Source organism: Microcebus murinus, chromosome 8, assembly GCF_040939455.1.
Source record: "Microcebus murinus isolate Inina chromosome 8, M.murinus_Inina_mat1.0, whole genome shotgun sequence".
Lineage (NCBI taxonomy): Eukaryota > Metazoa > Chordata > Mammalia > Primates > Cheirogaleidae > Microcebus > Microcebus murinus.
The window spans coordinates 30658607-30678084 of NC_134111.1; the positions used below are offsets into that span (position 1 = coordinate 30658607).

A 19478-nucleotide genomic window follows, 5' to 3' on the forward strand; every position below is an offset into this window, starting at 1 on the left:
AGCATAAAACACAGAAGAGGGATGGAAATGAAAGGAATGATGCCTGTATAGTAGCCAGATGGCCAGTAGCCTCTATCTGCATTATACTGAGAAATTATTAAAAATGTTAAGTAAGAAAATGGCATGGTTAGATAAATATATGTAGAATACCCTTATATTTGTGATAATAATGAGAGCCTAGAAAGTTTTGCTATACATTCCCAGCCTTTTAAGAATGCTACTTTGGCTTGTAATTATGAAACTTCTCCTTATTGCTGTTAGGTTATTAAGTATGAAATGTCCGATTTCCTAAAGTAGTAAGTTTGACAGTTGCTATCTCTGACATTTCACTTTGACACTCGTGATTTATTTTTATGGTGAAGTTACGTCCTCCGTCTTTCAAACACATGTTTTGGCTTGTGATTATCTTTCAAATTTTTTTTTTTTTTTACAACAATTTTTGTGAAACCATGGATAAGTCAAAAATTCGTTGTTAACTCTTTTGGCTGGGCGCGGTGGCTCACGCCTGTAATCCTAGCACTCTGGGAGGCCTAGGTGGGCAGATTGCTTGAGGTCAGGAGTTCGAAACCAGCCTGAGCAAGAGTGAGACCCCGTGTCTACTATAAATAGAAAGAAATTAATTGGCCAACTAATATATATAGAAAAAATTAGCCAGGCATGGTGGCGCATGCCTGTAGTCCCAGCTACTCGGGAGGCTGAGGCAGCAGGATTGCCTGAGCCCAGGAGTTTGAGGTTGCTGTGAGCTAGGCTGATGCCACGGCACTCACTCTAGCCTGCGCAACAAAGCGAGACTCTGTCTCAAAAAAAAGAAAAAAAAAATTCGTGTTATTTTCAAATATGAGTTTCGTGTGGAACCAATGCAGCGCAGGCAGCTCGAAATATCAATGAAGTGTTTGGGAAGGGTATGGCTGATGAACACACAGTATATCGATGGTTTGAGAAGTTCCATTCTGGTCATTTTAATCTTGAAAATGAGCTATGTGGGCAACCTGAGACCAAGGTGGATAATGATGAACTGAAAGCTGTAGTGGAGGCGAATCCATCTCAACCTACACATGAATTAGCAGCAAGGTTTCACATTACTATTCCAATAATATTGGACTATTTGAAACAAACTGGCAAGGAAAAGAAGTTGGATAGATGACATGAATTCTATGAGTGTCGCCAGAGAAATCGTCTTGAAGCTTGCCTTTCTTTGCTGTCACAACATAAGGGTGAACCATTTCTACACCGTATTGTTACATGTGATGAAAAATGGATTCTTTTTGACATTTGCAAGCGTTTGACACAATGGTTGGATAAAGATGAAGTGCCAAAACGCAGTCCAAAACCGAGTATCCATCCAAAAAAGCTAATGGTATCTGTTTGGTGGTACAGCGCTGGTATTATCCACTACAGTTTCATGAAACATGGTCAGTCAGTTACAGTGGATGTCTACTGCAACCAATTGAATGAAATGAGGATGTTAGTGATTAAGCAGCCAAGACTGGTCAATAGAGACAGGCTAATCCTCTTGCAAGATGATGCTCGACCACATGTCGCATAAACAACACTGTTCAGACTGCAGAAGTTGGACTTGGAAACTCTTTGTCATCCACCGTATTCACCAGACTTTGCACCAACTGACTACCTCTTCTTCTAGGCTTTGGATCCCTTCTTGCAAGGAAAAATATTCAGTTCTCAACAAGCTGTGGAAAACGACTTTTAAATGATTTCATCACCACTTGCTCTCCAGGCTTCTTCGCTGCTGGCTTAAACAAGCTGCCGTTAAGATGATAAAACTGTGTTGATAGTTCAGGCCCATACTTTGATTAACTATACTGATTCTTGTTTGAGTTATTATAAACCGCACTTTTGATTCAAAATCGGACATTTCATATTTAATGAAATCCATATCTTAACGAATCAGTCCATCCAGCCTGAAAGTAGAGCTCACTCAGCATCAGTAGTCATATGTTTCATATGCATTAAGGGTTCTTCAATTCTGCTCTAAGTTCTTACATTTATTCATAAAGTCCCCAACCCCCTTATCACATGAAAATTGCATTTTGAAAATTTTAGACAACCCTCTTTAATTTTATGGTATCCTCATGTAGCTAAAGAATAAGTGTTTACCTGTAGTTGGGCATCATTCAGTGAGGCAACTATTGAGAATGTAGCTCTTCTAAAATCAGGATTTTATTGCAGACAAAATCATTAAAGTAATCATATGGGTTTTCTTTGTCCAATAAATGAGGAATGAGGGAATAGGGAAACTTAAGAGAACAAACATTTTAACTACATTTACCCAACTGGCAGTGTAGCAGAACTAAAAACCCTGCCTCTTCTTGATCATGCTTCTGATTCTTCTAACATCAGCTCTCTCTTCCTATGTCTTGGACTTAACTCTGTCCCCTGGAACCTGCCCTTGGGGAATGGTAGTTGGGAAGAAGGGGTAACATACTTTATGCAAAAAATTTGAGACTTTGTGATACTTCCTGTGTATATCTTAGAAGAAGTACATGATTTACAAAGGAACCAAAGTGTAAAATTTCACATTTGGGATTTCCTTTCAAATCTCAGGTTTGGGGCTTTGTTCCCCAGGAAGAAGAATCAGCCCCAGCTCACTGTTTCTGTGTCTTCCCTCTTAGGGTTGGTAGAGGTATATTGGAACCTCAAACAAATGCCTTTCTCTCCTGGATGACCCTGCCCAGTGGTAATTACCACAGTTTGGAAAAAATATGGAGAAGATATTTTTTCCTCTCAAAATAGGAAGAGAGGGATTTGTGAGGTTCAAAAATTTGCAAGTAAATATAGTTGAGCCAGCGTTTGTCAGAAAAAAAGATGTGCTATAAAGTGAAAGTGTAAGACAACTAAAACTTAAGTACCAAAAGGTTTTTTAAAATTAGAACCATTATGGGTGAAAATTTATCTAAAACCTATTATTTCCCTGCCATGTCAGAGTTTGTTTGTGTATCATTTAATCTGTTTTTATGACATTTATAAAATGTCCTGTAATGGATCAGTACTACCCTAGAGCTTCACTCAGACTACATAGGGATATTTGGCCTGATATCACATGGCCTGGACAGAATGATTTTTAATATGCTTTGAAAGTCTTTATTCTTTTGCTGTAGGGTTGTGGGCTTATCACTTCTTTCAGCAACCAATCTGCTTACCTTTAGCAAGTCCTCTTTCCTCTTCTAATTTTCTGCTCTGATTTGCTAAGTTTAAAACGTGATTTTTTAAAAATGGAGCTTGCAGAGATAAAAGAAAAGGCTCCCCTTTAAGTAAAATCTGTGGTCTCTATGAAATCTTTTGTTTTTTGGGGGGGAGAGGCTATTTATAAGCCTATTTACTTCCTAGTTTGGGGCTTTATTACAGAGAGGAAAAAGTTATTGGATAAAAATACACCTACCTGTAGGTGAAATATAATTATCATTAAGTATGTATGGCCACATAATTATTTACAAAATATCATGGAATATACCAACTGTATTCTTTTTTAAGCAGTAGCACTGTATGTCCAAAAGCAATTAAGCAATACCATGTGTACTTACCTACAAGAATTAATTCATTTAAAACTTACCTACAAGAATTAATTCATTTAAAACAGTGATTTTTAACCATAGAAACTTTTTACTGGTCATAAATGTTTTGGGAAATTCACTGCCTGCTATATGTAATACAGGAGTGATTTACTGTTTGTGATCAGATTTCAATTTTAGATCATTACAAATATTTTGAGATCAAAATATTTGATCTCAAATATTGGCTTTTGATAACTCCTAAATGGAATGCCTATTTTGTCTAGGTACCGTCCCCAGTATCAGAACCTGAAGAAGAAAACGATCCTGATGGTCCCTGTGCTTTCAGAAGGCGGGCAGGATGCCAGTATTATGCTGTAAGAACTTTTTTTTTTTTTGGTGTTTTGTGAACAGGAGTTAACAGATAACTCATGTCAAGGTGACTTAGTCTTGATCTAAAGATGGGAAGCGCATCAACCCTTTTTATTTAGCATCCTTTATGTGAATACTGGTAAAAGATACTAAAAGGTACTGAGTCCTTTCAAAGAATATCAGAGTCTTCTACTTAGAAATTGATAATGCCTCATATTTGAGAAATCTTGTTTGACTTTGGGTTTAATTGTAGGTTTAGCAGTCGTGAAAATTACTCAGTATGTATGTCATTGGTAGAATTAGGTATAAACCCAGAATCTCTAAATTGGCTCTGGAACCTTTAATGGCTGCTGAGTGTTTATTGAGATTTATTGTTATGCAGGCCTATCCTGTGCATATATACCCTGTAAGTATCAAACAAAGTAATAATTTTTAAATTTCCCTTATGGCAATATTCTGCCTAATAAGTGTATTCATAACTTTTTGACACCATTAGAAATTACTTTGTGCTATTAAGTTTTGGTGTAGCATTGTATTGCTCTCAGGTTTTCAGATAAGGTATTGATGCTCAGATTTTCAGATAAGGTATAACAACTGTAGCACTATAAGGACGGCTTTGGCTTTCTTATGTGGCTTGTGAAGACCATTTATCTTGTAGTATAATAGTAAACATAGACAATCACAATTTTTTTAGTGTGTGTGTGTTTGATGTAGGAGAGGTGGGGATTTGGTTACTGGTTATGCAGATGAGAGAAGGGGAAATTTTATGAAAGGGGATAGAAGTGGTAAGACACAGAACAATAGAATGATGAAGGGAATGGAAAGGCAAAGAAATGGTCTGTGTGTTTCTTAAAAATGATGAGGAAGCTTCACTTTGACCCATGTGTGCTTGAAGTGCAATTTTTAGCCCAACAACAATTCCTTCTGGTGTGTCCCAATAGAAAGCCTGTAAATTACTACATAATTTCACCATCTCTAACATCTTAAATGTTAAAAACCATATTATTTTTTGAATATACATATCTTTTTAAATACAATATACCCTAAATGAATTTATATTTATAAACTAAATTCAATTTGGTGAGTGAACTTTTGATTCAATTTTGTAAAATTTAACCTGGTTAATATTCATTAAAGCCCCCAATTTTACAGTTTTACGTCTAGATTTTTTAAATCAGATCTAAGTCATAAGATAGATTTTAATTGGTCTGCTAATGTTGTAGCTACTTTATTTTTAAAATGGTTTTAACTTTTCCTCATTTTAGATTTACTTCATGCATTTTGGTTTTTTGTTTGTTTGTTTGATTTTGCAGCCTCGTTTGGACCAAGCTAACCATTCGTGTGAAAATGCAGAATTGGCAGATTTGGCAGACTTGGATAAGTATAGGTATAGGCACTGCCTTACAACACTTACAGTTCCAAGAAGATGTATAGGATTTGCAAGGAGGCGGATTGGCAGAGGTGGAAGGTAAACTATTTATTTTGACCTGGTGGTTGTTTACAAGCTAGAGGGGAAGGTATAGAGAAAATGTTAAGCTCTTCCACTTAATGTTTGGTTTTATGTTGCTTTTCAGGGTCATAATGGACCGAATATCCACAGAACATGACCCAGTCCTGAAACAGATAGACCCTGAAATGCTGAGTAGTTTTTCAAGCTCTTCCCAAACTGTAGACTTTTCTTCTAATTTCTCTCGGACCAATGCTTCCAGTAAACATTGTGAAAATAGACTGTCCCTTTCTGAAATATTAAGCAATATCAGATCATGTCGACTACAGTGTTTCCAGCCAAGGCTACTAAATTTACAGGACAGTGATAGTGAAGAATGTACCTCAAGAAAACCAGGGCAGACTGTGAACAATAAAAGAGTTTCTGCGGCATCTGTAGCTTTACTGAACACCAGCAAGAATGGCATATCAGGTAAGCTGTCAGCATGTTAAGGGTAAATCCTGCTTATTGGTTTCTCCTAATTTTTTCATTATCCACAAAATAAACTCTCAGGGTAAATTTTGAAGATTTATTTTCCTAATCCCACTTAGGAAAGAAAGTTTATGTTAAACTATTGCATTTTATTTTTCCTACCTAGGAAACAAAATTCTACTATTGTGTTTCACATTTTAACCTGAATGTCCTTACTGGTATCAGTGAAACCACTGACATGTATTTTCAGTGTGTGTGCTTGGTATAGTGAATGTGTGGGTACAGTGCACACAGAGTTCCCTGTAGGCAAACTGCTTATAAGCTGCCACTAGATCATCGTGGCACAGTACTATCTCCTTCTTATGTTAAAGAACATTTTCATTTTTGTGTATAAACTTTGCTTAAATGCAGCCATTGCTCCCCAAGAGTACCATTGAAAACTTTCTAAAAATTATTTTTTAGGAAACTCTATGAATAATTGTGAATTTTGTCTGATAGCTTACCTCTCTATTTGAGATCAGAAAGTTTTTTTCATTTTAAGGGACATTGTGCTCAAATTAATGTAATATTTTAATGATACATACATTGTAAATAATGTATAATATCTAGAGAATCTAAAATACAATTTTGATTTGTTTTCTTCTGTGAGTAGTCACACATATACAATCATGGCTAATTTATAAATACTCTTACAACGTATACATTGCAAATAATGCATGGTGTCCTGAGATAGAGTAGATGTGATTTGACTTATGTTATTGATATCAGTTCTTTATGTATTTCTAAATTATTTCCTGGATGGTACATTTTAAGATGCAAAATTATTAAACTTCTCTAAGGTAATTTTAAATCATTTTAGCTTAAAATTTGGTCTCAGTAGTGTTCAGCCTTTTTTAGTTACTGAACTGTTTTCCTGCTTGACTTAGACATTTACTTGTTTAAACGTTATAATGGAAAATTGGATTTGTTTGAATGATTGGAAGTTGGCATATCATTTCTCCAAATTAGTTGAGTTAGTTCTCTTCTAAATGAATTTAGGTAAGGAAAATGGCATCCCATTATATAAAGTTCATGAGTCTGTGAAATTTAATGAGCTTTTGAAGCCAAAATAGATAAATACCTAATATGATTTGCAATCTCAGGGTTCTTAGAAATCTAAAGATAGTAGGAAGTTGACATTTTTAGGTCAAATCTTTTTTTAGCCAACTCCAAGACAAAGTTCAAATCATTTAACTATGTGGGAATTCCCATACCTAACATTACTCAAAATAATTTTTGCCAAAAAGGGCATTAAAAACATATCATATATGGGCATTTATAATTACATTTGATTATAGGTTGAATTTCTCCTCCACCAGTGTATACCACATTTAAAAAATGATTTTAATGTCTTTCTTTTCAACTTGAACATGGCCAGATATTTTCAGCTTTCTACTATACATTCCAGATAAACTCTACATTTAACTTGACTTTTTCTCAAAAAAATGTATATATGTTATATCATCAATATGATATACATATTGATCCAACATAGAATTTAATATAACCCAAATAGTCCATAATAATCAGCTCTATGATTCTATGGCTACCATACAACAACATAAAATAAGCATTTAAAATATTATCTTAGGCATGCATGCATTTCTCAGAGAACTTAAATCACAGATGTGCTGTGTTAACATCATAGACAAGATTATTTTTGTATTTTTGCCTTGCCTTTATCATCAGAAAAAAAATAGACTTAGTTTTTTGGTCTAGGTAATTTTTCCTGTCATATATATATATCGTGTGTGTATGTATATATATCATATGAGATATATATATATGATATATTTATATTATAATATATCATGTATATGTATAATATATATATTCCCCCACCCCCACCCCATACTCTCAATGCCCCACAACTATCATGACAACTCTACTACACTTACTGCTTGTGCATGGAAACTTCTTCCCCACCCATCCTGAAACACCATTGTCTCCTGTCTTATATTTTTTAATACCCTCAACATAATACCATTTCTTTCTTCCCTTGAAAAATTTTAAGGCTTAAGTAACAACTAAGTACATTAGAAGTCAATATTTTGAAATCAAGTCTTAAATATTTAATTATTTATTACCAGGCTAAAGGATTTTGTTTGAAGTATTCCTTTTCTATTGACTATGACCTCTAGTCATTGGGGCGGGAGGCCCACAGGGTTTTTTTGTTTTCAACAAATTTCTTCTGTTTTAAAATATTAGGCATGGGAGTATAAGCAAATAATGAAAAAAGTCTTTTAACAGCATTTTTTGCAAATAATTGAAAAGCTATGATAATTTTTAGTGCCATTCGTATCAGTTATATCCATTACATAGTTTTCTCAGTTCTGGTTAAATCTGATAGAAATTTCCTCATCTACCTAAAGAGAGGAATGTAGGAGTTTTTAGAAAGCTGCATTTTTATTTTAGATGGATATGTGCAAAAGAATAGAATCCTTATGTATTTGGTTTCTTTTAATCTATGTGTCTTTAACACTTTTACCTTCTGCTTGTTCTTAGTGGTCTTGGTCATGAAAACATGTGTGTCTTTAAGAGTAATAAGACAAAAAAGGAGGGGGGGTAACAAAACTAACACAGGACCATATTCTCTACGTGGCAGAGAATATCACTAAATTAAATAGATTATTAGTACTGAATTTTCTGTTTCACAGCTTGGACATCCCAGCAAATGAAAAGTTTAATCAGAAATAGAAGCCTGATGCGCTTGGCAATAATGTTTGCTTATATCACAAGTTCGTTAGTTCTTAAAAACAACAACAACAAAAGGCTACATCTTGAAGGCTAATGGCAAAGAATTGTCTTTTATGTTGTTAATAACTCTCGTTAATGTTTTATAAGTCATAATTCATGATATAGCCTATTTGTTATTTTTTTGTATACCTAAGAGAAAATTGAAATGTGTCCTAATTAGAACTAAAAGTAAAGACTTTATTTTAAAGCAAAAAGATATGTTTTGTTAACTATTATGTGAATAGTTTTCGGAATTGAAAAGCTGTTCTCAAAAAGGTTAAAAGCAGGACAGAGTAAGGGAAGATAGATTGTGCTGAGCATAGAAGTGAATAACCCAGGAAAATTAATTTCATACATAATTATTTAGGATCTAGTATATGCAACCACTGCATCAAATGTTTACAAGTTGCAAAGTTTTATAAGACAATAATCCCTACCTTCAAGAAACTTAGAGCACATGGCAAATAATACATTCTTCATATAAATAGAGGATAGTCATTTGAAACTGTAGTATTATATAACTATTCTTTGAGATGATACTCCTAGATCCAAAACTCAAGAAAATATATTTCATATCCAGAAGTGCTTTGCTGGTTTATACTTGAAGGACCAAGTTAATTGATATTTAATCTTGGTTTTCATTAATGCATGAGTGTAAGTTAACATGCTTTTTATCCTTTTCTCACCTACCTTAATATATAATAACAGCCTTTTTGACCAGCTGAATATTTTAATATTAACTGATTTGTAGAAGCATTAACAGTTTCTACAGTTTTCCAAGCGAAATTCCTGAAATATTTATTAAATAATTTATTCATTTTTTTATTCTCATTCTTTCTTAAATTGCCATAAAATGTTTGCAGGCATAAAAGTTTTAGGATGGGTAATACTGTGCTTTAACAACTAGCTAGGGATTCATGAGGATTTATTTTTGGGATTGAGGTTACTTCCAAAGGTAAGAAATGGATTCAGACCTAAGGAATTAAAAGGTTTTAGTTTGACTATGAAAGGAAATAATAATGAAATAAGCTTTAATTGTAACCATTTAGCTTGGGTGTCAGAAGTTTAAATGGATTTTTAGTCTGTTTTCATTATCCTTATATATATATATTTGTTCCTCATTCCCCACCCCACCACCTTCTCACTCCCCACCCTTGAAGTTTGACAGTTTATTCCATTTCCCTTTAACTGAGAGAATGACATTTACAAGATGTATGTAGTTCTGGAAAGGTAACATCATTTTTCCTGGATTAGGTGTGTCCTCAGAGCAGCTCCATTGGTTTGTGTGAACTTTCACCTGACTCCCCCCTATGTCCTGGAAGATCTGAAATAGAATCCCTCTCTCTACCCCCAATCCAGCCCCTAATTTGTCCTTTAAAACAAAAATATTTGCATACAGTCAGCATTGCTTTGATAAAACATGTATTAAAACTCTCATGACAGGCCGGGCGCGGTGGCTCACGCCTGTAATCCTAGCTCTCTGGGAGGCCGAGGCGGGCGGATTGCTCGAGGTCGGGAGTTCAAAACCAGCCTGAGCAAGAGCGAGACCCCGTCTCTACTATAAATAGAAAGAAACTAATTGGCCAACTAATATATATAGAAAAAATTAGCCGGGCATGGTGGCGCATGCCTGTAGTCCCAGCTACTTGGGAGGCTGAGACAGAAGGATTGCTTGAGCCCAGGAGTCTGAGGTTGCTGTGAGCTAGGCTGACGCCACGGCACTCACTCTAGCCTAGGCAACAAAGTGAGACTCTGTCTCAAAAAAAAAAAAAAAAAACTCTCATGACAAAGACCTACCTTATAGATGAAGAAATGCCAGATAATATATTCAAATTTTGACTTTTAGATGCTCTTTATTACCATATTACATATTGTTCATTAAACTATGAAAACTTGGTATAGGTTAGTATTTGAAAAATTCATGCCTTCCCAAGAGTACATCTTAGCTCAGTTTAAAAAATCCTACATTAAAAGTCAAAGGATTATGAAAAAACAAAGATAGGTACAAGCACAAAAATCCTGTGTCCATACTCTGTTGTGGGATGATCATTCAGAAGGACCAGAGTGTGTTTCTGTTAGATTTTTCTTTTTAGTTTATCAGTGAAAACAATGGTACAAAGTTAAAAAACGTATAAAGAATTCCCATATACTCAAGAATACCTCTGTGGGCCCAAACTTAAGAAACAATGATCTAGAGCTTCATAATTATTATATTAGTGTAAAAACCATGGAGGTGCCCAGAGTATGTTTTCGATTCATCACTCTGAGAATAAGGGAGGAAATGGTGCTAAGTGGTCACCCTAGGGAGAGCATCTTATAGGAACCATAAGCGTTTTAAGAAAAGGTACATGGCTTCATCTGAGGAATAAAATTATACTTATCCAAGATAAGTAATGAATCAGATTTATGAAAGATAACCAGAAAGCTAAGGGGCTTTTGTGAAAATCAGTGTTGATTATCTATACAAGATGTCCAGAAGTGCAAGTATGTCACTAATGTACAGAATAACATATTTGGATTCATAAAAGGGAAAATTCTGTAATAGATAAACTGATTTATTAGAATGTGTTACCCAGGAAGATTGCAAAACTCACTTAGGGAAGGAAGTATGTCCCATCTATCTGAAGCGGTGAAATAGTGCCACCTTCACAAGACAATCAGATTTATGGTTACTTTTAAATTGATAGGACTTGGGGAGTGAAGTAGGGTAGAAATTCATGAATTTCACTTTTAAGCTAGCAATATAAGATCAAGTAATAAAAAAGATCTTGGCTCTAAGCAAGAAAAGCAGAAGTTTCTCTTTGATACATTCCCACTTCTTTGTACCACCATCACCACCACCTTACCCAAAGCTGGGTCCCTATCCTGTATCTCATTCCTAAACAGATTTGTTCATTCTGTAACTGTGAGCTCTCCCTGATGTGTTTTAATGCATGCCTCTTGGTGACTCAAATCAATAAGAAATAAATCTTTTATGGATGTATTTTAGTGTTTTATGAAAGAAAAAAATTAGTAGGGAATGTGCTTTCAATCAGATTTCTACCCCTTACCTACCAGTAAGTGAACCCTGAATATGGCAATTCAGTTTTGTGCCCATGCCATCAAAACCATGTATTTCCTACCACTTTCTGTCCATCCCAAAAAGATAGAGTTAGAAAGGGTGTTTTGTCTGTGTTCCAATTTTGTGTCATGATTACTGTTTGCTATTTTTGTCCGAGGAGTTAAAGTAATAATAAACAATGCTCTAGAAAATTCTGAATGAGGAACATCAGCTTGTTTCAAGCACAAAATACCTTAATAGTAAAGAAAAGGTTAGATGTCAAGAATGGATATAACATAGTGAGCTTGAAGTGAGGAGGAAGAAAAAGTAATTTTTAAAAGCATATTTATATTATAGATTTAAATTGTGTTATGTTTATATCACTCATTCTTAATCAGAAATGAGAACAGGGATAAGATTTTTGGTATCCAAGTCAGCCTAAGTTTAAAAAAGTTGAGAAACACTATTAATCTGAATAATTTGGATTGAGACTAGGTTGGGATTCTATGAGTTTCCTGTGAGGCCTAAAGGATGGGGTTCCTGAGCAAATCAATAATCTCAACAAGACAGGGCAGGAAATGTAGACATCCAAAAACAAGTAGTATTTGTCAGCTTCCATTTTTAATATGTATACAAATAATCACCTGTTCATAAAAGCAAATATGACATATTTGCTCAACACCTCTAGTTGGCAATACTTTACCCATGGACTACCAATTCAAAAGTGTTTTGTTGTCTTTCGGGTTTTTTGTTTTTTGTGTTTTTTTTTTTTGAGACAGGGTCTCACTCTGTTGCCTGGGCTAGAGTACAGTGGTGTCATCATAGCTCACTGCAACCCCAAACTCCTGGGCTCAAGTGATCCTCCTGCCTCTGTCTCCCCAGTAGCTTGGGACTACAGGTGCTTGCCACCACACCCAGCTAATTTTTCTATTTTTTTTTTTTTTTTTTTGTAGAGACGGGGTCTTGCTCTTGCTAAGGCTAGTCTCAAACTCCTGGCCATAAGCAGTCCTCCCATCTCAGCCTTCCAAAGTGCTAGGATTACAGGCGTGAGCCACCATGCCTGGCTCCAAAAGTTTTTTGTTTTTGTTTTTTTTTTGGTTGAAAAACAGCAATTTGTTCTTTGTACTAAATTAGGTATATACTTTATTCTGAATTAATAAGATTTTATTGACTGACTTAAAAGATTTTGGAAAGAGAAAAGATTCTCATTTCTCTCTCAATTTTGAAATAGCTACTAAATTATATTTCCCTTATTTGGTTTATTTCTCACTTAAACTTAACCACTATGACTCCTACTTTTTTTACCAGAATATAGAGCTCAGCTATTGACACATTTAATACTGGATTTAAGGATTGTTCTAATAATCAAATTCTAAGTCCATTTCTTTTGAATTGGCACAGTCTTATACACAGAGGACTTAGATTTATTTGGGTTTAATTTAAGATTTTTCTTCCTGTCTTTATATCTAATAAACTATTTTTCATCTCTTTCTCCAAGGTTTTCAGATAGCTGGAAATTCCTGACTATTTCACATTTTCATTTCATTTTGAAGATTATAAATTTAGAATTAAAATTTTTTTTTCATTTAAAAATAGAACACTTACAGTGAATTTAACAATATACAAAGAAAGACATTTGATTTTATTGGTAATTCTGTAAGATAGCTAATGTGTACTTCAAAAATGCAGGTAATATTAAAATTTTAAAGTAAGTTCTATAATAGCCCCAACTTTTTGAATCTTCTAAAAATAATATTGATGTCTTTCTAAGACCTGTTTTCCCTCATCCTAGTTCAATACAAATTTTAATAATAATGTAGAATGGAAATGAAAGCTTTGTCCATCTCTGAGGCCTAACTCCTTTTTCAGAGAAAATAGACTATACTAGTCATAACTTGTTACATGTCTAATTTACTATCAAAAATTTTAATTTCTCATTTGTGATTCTACTAAACAGAAAACTTTGGGAGTGTTAAGTAACCTAGATTGAGGGTGTAGTCTCCAGTCCAAACTCTTTTAGGTCACATTGATTAGATTGGTCAATTGCATGTAAAGGTTGATTCATATTGCCATGTTTCCCCAAAAATAAGACCTAGCCATAAAATAAGCCCTAGCAGGATTTCTAAGCATTTGCACAATATAAGCCCTACCCTGAAAATAAGACGTAGTGATGGGTGTGGCTGCGCAGCGCATCTGCACAACCCATGCATTTCGTCGTACAGTGGTAAAGCAGCCCTTCTCATCTGCCCCATGAGAGCTCTATTGCTCGACATGAGAGATTGGGGCCAATGGTTCTAAAGGTAATAGAGTCACAAGAAATTCAGGATGGAATTCGGGGTTTGGAGAGTTATGATGATGATCCAGAAGAAGACAACTTAACTGTATTTGAATAAATGTAGATTGTTGTACCGTACTTAAAAAAAATAACGCATCCCCTGAAAATAAGCCCTAGTGTGTCTTCTTGAGGAAAAATAAATATAAGACCCTGTCTTATTTTCGGGGAAACACAGTAGTTGGTATTTCTTTATATGTATCTTTTTTTTTTTCTTCTCAACTATACTGTAGGACTTTATAACAGGGACCTTCTTCTTAATTTATATTCCCTTGTATTCACTGTAACTCTTTTTTCCTTTTTTTTTGAGAGAGAGTCTCACTCTGTTGTGTTGCCGAGGCTAGAGTGCCATGGTGTCAGCCTAACTCACAGCAACCTCAAACTCCTGGGCTCAAGCCATCTTCTTGCCTCAGCCTCCCGAGTAGCTGGGACTACAAGCATGTGCCACCATGCCCGGCTACTTTTTTCTGTGTATTTTTAGTTGGCCAGTTAATTTCTTTCTATTTTTAGTAGAGACGGGGTCTTGCTCTTGTTCAGGTTTTTAACTTGCTCTTGTTCTTGGTTTTTAACTCCTAACCTTGAGCAATCAGCCTCCCAGAGTGCTTCACTGTAACTCTTAATGCAGCACTCAGTGGTATAGTAAATATTAAATACTTATTGACTGAGTGAAATACTTAGGAGGAAAGCAAGCAATAAAGAAAAATAGAACAAAATTACTTTAAAGTACATGTATTTTCATGTGATGTAATATTTCTTGATTCTAATAATGTACAGACTTCCATGGAAATAACTTTATGTCCTCTAAATCAGTTTATCAGGAATCTACTTACATATCAATGAATGAAATTTTGTTTACATTTCTTTGAAAAATGATTTCTATAACTTTTGTTAGCTGATCTTTTAAACAGAAGTTTTAGATGTCTTATTTTTATTTGAAACTCACTAACTTTTAAGAGACTTGGTCACAACATAATTCCTTACACTGAGCATACATTGTATCTTTAAATTTCTGAACATCTCTCTGATTTCTAGCCCACGTTTTTATAGATAGGATTCATTTTAATCATTGAACCTATTGGCTTTAAACATTGATTTTGGTTGTGTTAGATGAACATGTTTGTTGTCCACTCTGATTTATAATCAGAGAGACCAGTATTTTTACTTCAATGTTATATGAAAACCAGCAGTAAGAATCATTTACAGTTTTGCCTTGGTCCTGCTTTCTTCATCATTATTATTACCATTAATAAATCAAACTTTTTCTCATTACATGGTCACCATAATATAGAAAATTAAGAGTGATCTTAAAGATACTAAGTCTGAATAAATGCTAAAATCCTCATGTTAGAAGTACGTTATACAATAAAAACTACATATAAGAACTTTTTTAGCATGTCATATTGAGAAGATCATGGGTATAAGCATGTGCCGTACTTACTGAAAGATATGTCATTTTTCTTAGGTATTTTTCTGATAATGTATATTGCAATTCGTAGTTGCTTTTCATGTTAATTGTGGATTTAGTTTATATTCAGTGTTATTGAAAATACTTTAAAGCATACTTATATCTGAAACTAATGTCCTTTACCAGTAACAGGGGGTATCACAGAAGAGCAGTTTCAGACACATCAACAGCAGTTAGTTCAAATGCAAAGGCAGCAACTTGCTCAGCTTCAGCAGAAACAGCAATCTCAGCATTCCTCGCAACAGACACATCCAAAAGCACAGGTAAACCTATCTTTTAATAATGATTACGCCTCTTGCTGTCATAATTATGTAGTTTTGTTTAGTTTTAGTCAAGTCATAGAAGCTAACCTCAGTTATGCTACTCTTGATTTGGGAGGGGGGTCTAACCTGAATTTCTTTTCCCCTAATGTACATGATTTTAAGTTACTAGTTATAAACTTTTTTTTTAACCTGGTTTGAACACACTAAAAGGATATAACTTTGCTAACCCCTTCCTAAACTATGTGTTAAGTGCCTTGTGGATGTGCCCCATGAGCTGAGAGGTATTAATAATTTGCTTGAATAGTGCAATAAATTTAGACAGCACAGCCTCTTGCCTCTGTGAATCACATTTTCTTGTAGAGACAAAAATGCCACTAGGAGAAGTTGTTCATAGACATCATTAAATAAAGACACTAGGGATAAGAATAAAAATACTTCATAAAACCATAATTATCAGAAAGAGCTAGCCTTGCCAGCACCTTGATTTTAACCCCATCAGACTCATTGTAGACTCCTGGCTTCCAGAACTATGAGAGAATAAATTTTAAGTCACTAAAAACAAAACTAAGAAATATATTTCAAATTTAAACCACCTGAAGAAAAACAAGCCTTGCCTTTAGATCTTAAGTTTTTGTTTCTCAATAATTCTAAAGCTACTTCTGAAGTAATATCTAAGAATAACGCAATCTTGGTTATATGCTGTGAGATCTCAGGGCAGGACCTGCTCATGAGCAGGTGGTTCAGCTCAGTTTCAAAGGGTTAGGATACTGACCTTGAAGATCCTGATTCCCAAAACATGAAAGTCTCAGTGACCCTGGAACCCATCAATACTCCTGTGACATCCAGGTGGATCTAGGGTGGCTCAAAGACTAAGTGGATTTAGTAACAGTTAACTGGTTTTATATAAAATCAAGGAGAAATGACCATTTAACTTGCCTTTGTTTGCTTTTTCTGTGTCTCTTGGTAACCAGCCTAAAGTATTTTTAGCCTACTTCAGGGTTAATCTAAGACAAGTTTTTTTTACATTGTGACAAAAATGACTATTAGTCATCCCTGTGATTTCATTTTACCCATAGTATCTGGCTTGTTAAGCATTTTTAAAAGCATTCATTAACATTTCTAGGAAAAATTAATAAAACATTAAAGGTTTGGGTTTTTTAATCCCCTAGATCTTTCTCAGAAATAACTACTTCCCAGTTTTTAGCCATGTCCCTGCTTCGTATGCCAAAAATAGTCTTTGAAGTCCTAGATCTGTTAATCTAAACACTTGTAACTGTTCAAGTTTAGAAAGGCAACAATGTCTTGGGTTGTTCCTTAATATGTTCATGAAATCACATCTAAAATATAAAATTTAACTTTGTTCATTTTATAGGGCTCAAGCACCTCTGACTGTATGTCTAAAACACTTGACTCAGCCAGCGCCCACTTTGCTGCATCTGCAGTGGTCAGTGCACCTGTTCCAAGTCGCAGTGAGGTAGCCAAGGAACAGAATACTGGCCACAACAACATAAACGGTGTTGTCCAGCCTTCAGGTATGGCTGGGGTTTCACATGGTACTTAATAGCTTGAAGTTGTAACTCACTGGTTTGGTGTATGGTTTTTCTTTTGTATATCCAGGGAGAAAATGTGTGTAAGAAATCAATCAGGACTCTTCAGAATTTCTTTGGAAAGACAGGGAAATAGCTGAGTATTCTAGAACTGCCATAGAGCCACTTCATTTCCTTCTGTACCCACTGGGTACCTACCTGAGTAACACTCTACCCTTCCTGGTTTCATTCACATACTGTTGTCAGTTGCTTCACATCTTAGGAAATCCATCAAGCTAATTATTATACTAACCATCACCATTGAATCATCTATTCATTGATAAAAAGACGAAATATAATCCAGAGCAGTCTGTAATAAATTTGAAATTGGGTTTACCTTCCCATTCTCACATACTCATAGGCATACTTTTCTCTGACCCTTCCTCTTAAGAGACAGTATTGCTAGTACAACCCCTGTGGAAAATAATTTGGGGATACCTCAAAGAGCTAAAAATAGAAATACCCTTTGATCCAGCAATCCCACTTCTAGGCATCTATCCAAAGGAAAAAAAGACATTCTATAATAAAGACATTGCACTTGAATGTTTATATCAGCACGATTCACAATTGCAAAGATGTGGAAACAACCCAAATGCCCATCAGTACATGAATGGATTAATAAAATGTGGTATATGTGTACCGTGGAGTACTACTCAACTACAAAACACAATGGTGATCCAGCACCTCTTATATTATCCTGGATAAAGATTGAGCCCATCCTTTGAAGTGAGGTATCACAGGGATGGGAAAACATGCACCACATGTACTCACATCAAATTGGTACTAACTGACCAACACTGAGTTATTCACATGGTAGTAATACTCACTGGGTGCCAGTAGGGGTGGGGTGGGGTGGGGTGGGTAAATTCACAACTAATGGAACTATGCACTGTACAGGGGAGGGACATGCTCGTAGCCCTGGTTTGGGTGGGGCAAACAACATTAATGTAACCAAAATGTTTATACCCCCATAATATCCTGAATGAATGACAGTATTGCTATGAAACTCTGTCTGCTTCTTAGTACCCTGAGTCCTCAAAGACTTGCTATTCCTATCAGCCTTCAACCACCTGTCAGACCCTGGAATTTTCCAGTTGCTTTTACATATACCCATGATCCTGAGTGTCCATTCTTACTGATGTTCATGCATCTGCAAATTCTTAGGGAAATCCAGCTATCATTTTGTATGTATGTATACTGTGTCCAGAGTTGCCAGATACAAAGGCAGCAGAATACTTCTTACAAAGCCCTTTTATACAGACCAGTAAAAAGAGGTGTGTCTTTGGGGTTGTAACAGGTGTACGTTGTATTTACTGAACAGAAGCTCTCTTTGGAGAAACCATTATTTAATTCAGTGATATTTAATTCAAAAATAAATGTTTGGGTTTTTTTTTATTAAACTCCTAAAAATAAACAGTTTTATTAATGTCTCATGACACTAATTGAATGATTTTTTTTCTTTCTCTTTCAGGAACCTCTAAAACATTGTACTCCACCAATATGGCTTTATCATCCAGCCCAGGGATTTCAGCAGTACAACTTGTAAGGACAGTTGGCCACACCACTACAAACCACTTAATCCCAGCATTGTGCACAAGCAGTCCTCAAACACTTCCCATGAACAATTCCTGCCTGACAAATGCAGTGCACCTCAATAACGTCAGTGTTGTTTCTCCAGTCAATGTGCATATCAATACACGGACTTCAGCACCATCGCCAACAGCCTTAAAACTTGCCACAGTTGCTGCCAGTATGGACAGAGTGCCAAAGGTTACTCCCAGCAGTGCCATCAGCAGCATAGCAAGGTGTGTGTGTGTGTGTGTGTGTGTGTGTGTGTGTGTGTGTGTGTGTGTGTGTTCGTGTGTTTCAAGTATCATTCTCTCCCTTTGTGCTGGCTATCCTGTGGGAGGAAAAAGACCTTTTTTTTATTTTTTATTTTTTTTACTGCTCTAGCAATTTGTATCCATTGACATTCTTTTCAACAGGTGCTGATAATCTGATTAATATAAAGCTCTGTGACCTAGAGTACTTGTTTTAGGTCCCTAGTAGGATGCTTAAATGCCGACCAGAATTGTAAAAAAAAAAAGAAAGAAAGAAAGAAAACATCAAATTGGCAAATACATCAGAGTCTATTTTGGAAGCTTAGTTACTCTTTTATATATGTGTGTGTGTGTTGTATATATGTATATAAAAATTTTTTTTGTATTTAGGCAGTGTGGAA

General features: G+C 35.2%; 1 protein-coding gene across 1 annotated transcript in view; it reads left to right on the forward strand.

The window, feature by feature from the left end:
* Positions 1-19478, forward strand: part of EPC2 (enhancer of polycomb 2) — a 119827-nt gene that overhangs the window by 92837 nt on the left and 7512 nt on the right. The window contains exons 8-13 of the mRNA XM_012740105.2: positions 3794-3883; positions 5192-5346; positions 5453-5796; positions 15535-15671; positions 17044-17203; positions 18729-19062. Coding sequence (XP_012595559.1) covers positions 3794-3883; positions 5192-5346; positions 5453-5796; positions 15535-15671; positions 17044-17203; positions 18729-19062 — 1220 coding nt within the window. The remainder of the gene's footprint in view (positions 1-3793; positions 3884-5191; positions 5347-5452; positions 5797-15534; positions 15672-17043; positions 17204-18728; positions 19063-19478) is intronic.